Source organism: Arachis hypogaea, chromosome 20 (assembly GCF_003086295.3).
Source record: "Arachis hypogaea cultivar Tifrunner chromosome 20, arahy.Tifrunner.gnm2.J5K5, whole genome shotgun sequence".
Taxonomy (NCBI): Eukaryota; Viridiplantae; Streptophyta; class Magnoliopsida; order Fabales; family Fabaceae; genus Arachis; species Arachis hypogaea.
This window is the reverse complement of record NC_092055.1, coordinates 108139147-108144262: the sequence shown is the minus strand read 5'-3', so window position 1 is coordinate 108144262 and position 5116 is coordinate 108139147. Positions and strand designations below refer to the sequence as shown.

General features: G+C 34.0%; 3 protein-coding genes across 8 annotated transcripts; all 3 read left to right on the top strand.

The window, feature by feature from the left end:
- The first annotated feature begins 698 nt into the window (after nt 1–698).
- LOC112786117 (uncharacterized) lies at nt 699–1875 on the top strand. Its single transcript, XM_025829533.2, has 4 exons — nt 699–780; nt 1106–1215; nt 1421–1471; nt 1653–1875. The coding sequence occupies exons 1-4, from the start codon at nt 733–735 to the stop codon at nt 1873–1875; spliced, it is 432 nt and encodes a 143-aa protein (XP_025685318.2). The 5' UTR covers nt 699–732.
- A 78-nt stretch (nt 1876–1953) lies between these two features.
- On the top strand, nt 1954–4088 carry LOC112784999 (phosphomevalonate kinase, peroxisomal-like). 6 transcript variants are annotated; one of them, XR_011878930.1, is made up of 5 exons: nt 1954–2188; nt 2255–2289; nt 3041–3086; nt 3575–3679; nt 3799–4087. XR_011878930.1 is itself a non-coding variant. In XM_025828396.3 (4 exons), exons 1-4 carry the CDS (start codon nt 2083–2085, stop codon nt 4060–4062), a joined length of 510 nt encoding a protein of 169 aa, XP_025684181.2. In that variant the 5' UTR covers nt 1954–2082; the 3' UTR covers nt 4063–4088. The 6 variants fall into 6 exon arrangements, 3 of the variants coding, with proteins under 3 accessions (XP_025684181.2, XP_072086311.1, XP_072086312.1); XR_011878929.1 differs by having other exon boundaries at nt 1954–2289; nt 3799–4086; XM_025828396.3 differs by lacking the exon at nt 3041–3086 and having other exon boundaries at nt 3799–4088.
- Nucleotides 4089–4165: 77 nt separating this feature from the next.
- On the top strand, nt 4166–4699 carry LOC140182796 (phosphomevalonate kinase, peroxisomal-like). Its single transcript, XM_072230212.1, has 2 exons — nt 4166–4280; nt 4398–4699. Exons 1-2 carry the CDS (start codon nt 4227–4229, stop codon nt 4647–4649), a joined length of 306 nt encoding a protein of 101 aa, XP_072086313.1. The 5' UTR covers nt 4166–4226; the 3' UTR covers nt 4650–4699.
- Nucleotides 4700–5116: the final 417 nt, after the last annotated feature.

Below are 5116 nucleotides of genomic sequence, written 5' to 3'. Positions count from 1 at the left end.
CGTGAACTGTGTGAAGAATATTTTCATTCTTTTTCATTTAGTTTAGAAATGCAACTCATGATTAAGTTTTATTAGTTGCTTCAAGTTTCATGTTTTAGGCCTCTTATATATATGCTTTTGATGATGGTTTTGCAATTAAAATTTTATGGATTGGTACAATCTTCAGATTCACTTCGATGTATCAACTGTATATACATGCTTTAAGTTCACTTTAGCCCTTTATGGGGAAAAGTGTAGCAGCATATTTTTGCTTGTCATTTGCTGTTTTTTATTTTATTTTTTGGTGTTGGAAAATCTTGTAAGATATGTGGCTTGTTTCATAACCATGACGAATATTCTTGCCCAATGATGAAGCTGAAGCATGGAGGGTCTGCGGCAAATATGGTGTCAACAGCACAGCTCTCTTTCTCAGCTTCTTTTCCTCCGAGCAATTTCTTCCAAGATTTTTCTCAAAGGTACATAGCTACACACAGCCTTTTCGTTTTCCTGGGACTCTCCTTTATCATTTTTAGTTTGGAATAAGAAAGGTCTGTTTTTAGGTTAATTTTGAGCTAATTCAGTGGAAGCAAGTTGCTACTGGTTAGCTTAGCATGTGGTTTTGTACAAAGTCATAACTGTTTAAGTTGAAATGAGGTTATTCTTAGTTAAACTTTAATTCTTTTTAGATGTTAATAACTTTGATTTCCTTTGAAGGTATTTGGAGAACTATTGGTGGATTCACAGCAATTGCTTATGGTAACAATTGGAGCTGCTTTGGTGGAGATTGGTTATGAAATTCAGGTACATTTTATTATTCATTCTCTTTTCGGAATTCAGCTGAAAAAGAAATCTTGAATTTAGACAATTTAAGAAAGGAACCAGAAAAGGTTTAATCTTAGTTATTAGTTTTGAATGGCTTGATGGATGAGTAAGATACCCTTGCCATGCTAGAGTAGTGTTTTAAAATAAAATCAGGCATGCGCATTTAGAAGTGTATATGGGGATGGTGACTTATCAATTGGCATTATAAAATTCCGGAAAAAAGGTGTTAACCTCATAGCTATTTTAGGATTTTGTTTCTTCAATTGGTATTGTGGTTTTAGCTCAAGTATTCTCTGTTTTTCAGGTATTTTCACTTAAAGATGGGCCAGCACGCTTTGCATGGATAAATTTAAGAGTTCCAGTTACTGTCATTCAAAAATGTGACAAGTCATATAATGCTATGGACTGGCTAAAGTATGATCATTATTTATTTATTGTTATTTACTTTTGTTTAGACTCTAGACTAAGCAATTTGGATGGTTTTAAGAACTTCCTAAACAAGTCTCTATTATACGCAACTGGTTTAGCTTTTTGTTTATATGTTAATGACTGATAAAACCCTACTGTTTTGGTTGATCAATAGCTGTACTTGCATCTGATGAATGTCTGTCCTTTGCAGCTTTAATGGCATAATTGTGAGCTCTCTTGAAGCCAAGCATGCCTTTTCTTGGTAAGATTTTTCTTCTTATTTTCATAAGGCTAAGATTTTGCTCTCCGACTTTGCACGTAGCATTTTATTATTTTTATGTATCAAGCAATGACTTAGTGAATACATGTTTGCTGATTGTGTTTGTGGTTTTATCATGAAAATCCTTATACTCAAGTAACTCGAATGATTTTAGTTGTTACAGTTTTTTGCAGGAGCCTTTCAAGTCGTTGCCTCTTTTATGGGTCGTTCATGAAAATGCACTTGCTTATCGGTCAAGGCAATATGTTGCTAATGGGCAAACTGAACTATTGAATGATTGGAGCAGAGTTTTCAACCGGTCAACAGTTGTTGTCTTCCCAAACTATGTCTTGCCGGTAATATGTATGCGACTAGTTATATTTGTATTTATCATTGAAAATTCATAGATAGGCACAGATTTAACAACTTATGCTTAGAGACACTCACAAAACGTGGCGGGATTCATAAACAAGTAGCTTATTTATCATCATAATAAGGTTAGTGGGAGTGGCAATAATAGAAGAAGGTAGTAGTGAGAATATATATATATATATATTGGTTTGTTGTTGTGTGCAGCAATCTCTTTCAATTGAATTGTGCCCCTTCCTTAGAAGATGGGAATGAATGGATCCTCATGTTGGCACAAATATAGACAAACCACCTTCATCAACATCTTCATTCTCTTTGCAGCTTCTTCTACTTCCTTATTCATGGCTCAAGGTTAGTAATAACTTATTAGCTTAATTAGCTTCTAAGTTAGTTAATTAATATAATATGTGCATGCAGGAAGAGCAATGTCCAATGTAATTGAAGTTTCCCAGGTACAAATTAAAATAATCAAACTTATTAGCTAATTAATGTTTTAATAATTAATGGCATCATGTTAATTAAGTGTTAATATAAGAATGTTGTTGTGAAGAATAAGGTAAGAGTGATAGGGTCAAGGCCACCAAGGTGTGAAAGTAGATGCAGCAATTGTAAAAGAAGAAAATAAATGTTCGTATTATTTGGCTCTATGTAGTATGGATTGTGTTGCACTGTTGCTAGGCTGCTAGCCGTGCTTTATAGTCGTTTAAAAGTGGAAGAATATATTCTAAAAAGTGGAAATCCTGATTAGTGTATGTGATTTATTTATTTATTTATTACTGTTGTAGAAGTGTTTGATTTGCCTTTGCCCCGAAATTTAAATTCTCTTGTTTTGCTGTTGCCCGTGAGATGAACTGAATAAAAATCTTGGTGCAGGTTTAGCATTTTCTACCACGAAAGAGAAATTAGCTGAAGCCTTTTTAGAAATTAGCTGAAGTCGTGGAATAACTAAGAAAACAGGGTTAATGTATTTGATGGTAGGTTGGTGGATTAACCACTGGAGAAGGGGAAAAAAGATGGAGTGTAGGGTATTAGTTACTTATATACCTCGTGATATTGTTGTTTGGTGAATATATTCCTTCAGATAGTGATATAGCTTATTAGCTTCTGATTGTGATCTTAGATACCAAAGTAGTCATTCATCTCTCCCTGAAGTTTTCATGCTTCTTTCCTTTTGTTTTTCTGGAATCTTGTTCGAATCTCCAGTGGAAAGCATAGCCTTGCAGTAACTGCACGTCTTTGTTAGTTCCTTGTGAGTTTTGCTGCCTTAATAGTTGATGTAGAATTGCCACTGCATAATATTAATGGTCGGGTTTTTTGAGGGTATCATAAAACTTGACACATTTATAGGGTATTGATTTTGTATAGTATTTTGATTTTTTGTTATTGAATTTGGGGTTAATGTGTCTTGTGTTTTAGGCAAAAAATGCTTTAATTATGTTGATTTCTGTTGCACACTTTTGTGTATATATATATATGCATTTCAACTGGTCATGCTGGTATTGTGAATATTTATCGTCTAAATATATAACTGGTATGAATGACTCTCCTGATTTGTTTGGCCTAAATATACTCAATTACAAGAACATTAGTTTTCCTTGATGTACAACAAAACTTGAGCTCTCTAATTCTTGCTACTAGCCCCATCATTTTAGTTTGCCATTCCAGTTGCTAAACATGTTAGGATCTTCTATTGGTTATCTCTTATAGTGACTAGACATTGTTTTGCTAACATTGCAGGTTGCAGCACAAGCATTGCCTGCACCAGAAGTTATCAGTGACATTCTGAATGGAAACTGGGACCATGAGAGGACTGAGTTCTCTTTACCACCTTTGATGACTCTGGTAAGCAATTTAAATCTCTTATACCCCCACATTTTCCTTTTACTTCAGGTTGAATGACTTTCTTATCATAAAAATATGAAGTCTATTGGTTAATATTCTGACTATATATCATTTTTTAGTTACTAGGAGAACCAGGAACTGGTGGTTCATCTACGCCATCAATGGTTGGTGCTGTAAAAAAATGGCAAAAGTCTGACCCTCATAAATCCTTGGACACATGGAGAAGATTGTCAGAGGCGAATTCGCAGTTAGAAATTCAACTGAACTTTTTGAGTAAATTAGCAAAGGAACAATGGGATGCATATAAATCTGTGATTGATAGCTGCAGCAAGCTCAGATCAGAAAAGGTATTTCTTTCAAATCATTTGTGGTTGTTTAATTAATGGAAGTAACATCAAAATTAGAATTTTTACTCCTGTGGATGTAGAGTAAACTGATTGATAATGCTCACTATTAAATAACTAGAACATTTTGCTCACTGATAGAGCAAGCTTCTGAACCCAACAAGGAAGCAGTTATTAAAGCATTGCTAGGTGCAAAAGAAGCTATGCTTGGGATTAGATATCATATGCGCCTAATGGGTGAGGCTGCAGGTGTTCCTGTAAGTTCCTTTCATTGATTTGGCACTTATTATTAGGCTTCTTCTGTTTGAATGATGTTGATTATAAATTATATCTGCTGGTAGAATATCACTACTCTTTCCTTGCAATTCATGCAGATTGAACCAGAATCACAAACAAAATTTTTAGATGCTACACCGAACTTGGAAGGAGTGTTGTTGGCTGGAGTTCCAGGAGCAGGAGGATTTGATGCTGTCTTTGCTGTTACTTTGGGAGATTCAAGCAGCAATGTGACAAAAACATGGAGCTCACTCAATGTTCTTGCCCTTCTGGTTAAAGAAGATCCTTGTGGCGTTTCTTTAGAAAGTGCTGACCCTAGAACAAATGAAATCACTTTAGCTGTATCTTAAATTCATATTGAATAATTTATTGTAAATATTGTTTATTTTTAATACGATGAATTTGTTTATTTTGTGAAATATTATAAATATTCGAATATAAATTAGATAAAAATTTGTATTAAATTTATATTTATTTTGTATGAAAACAAGTTTATTTTGTAATTAAAAAAAGTAAAAAAATTCTATTTTACCTTACAGACGAATTTACAGACGGATTTTTTGTCTGTAATCATGATTTTCCAAAGTTTAAATTACAGACGGAAAATCCGTCTGAAAATCTATCTGTAATTACAGACAGAAAATCTGTCTGAAAATCTGTCTGTAATTACAGACGGAAAATCCGTCTGAAAATTCGCCTGTAATTACAGACAGAAATTCCGTCTGAAAATCTGCCTGTAATTACAGACGAAAAATCCGTCTGAAAATCCGTCTGTAATTACAGACGGAAAATCCGTCTGTAAGTTTGTCGCCTTCAG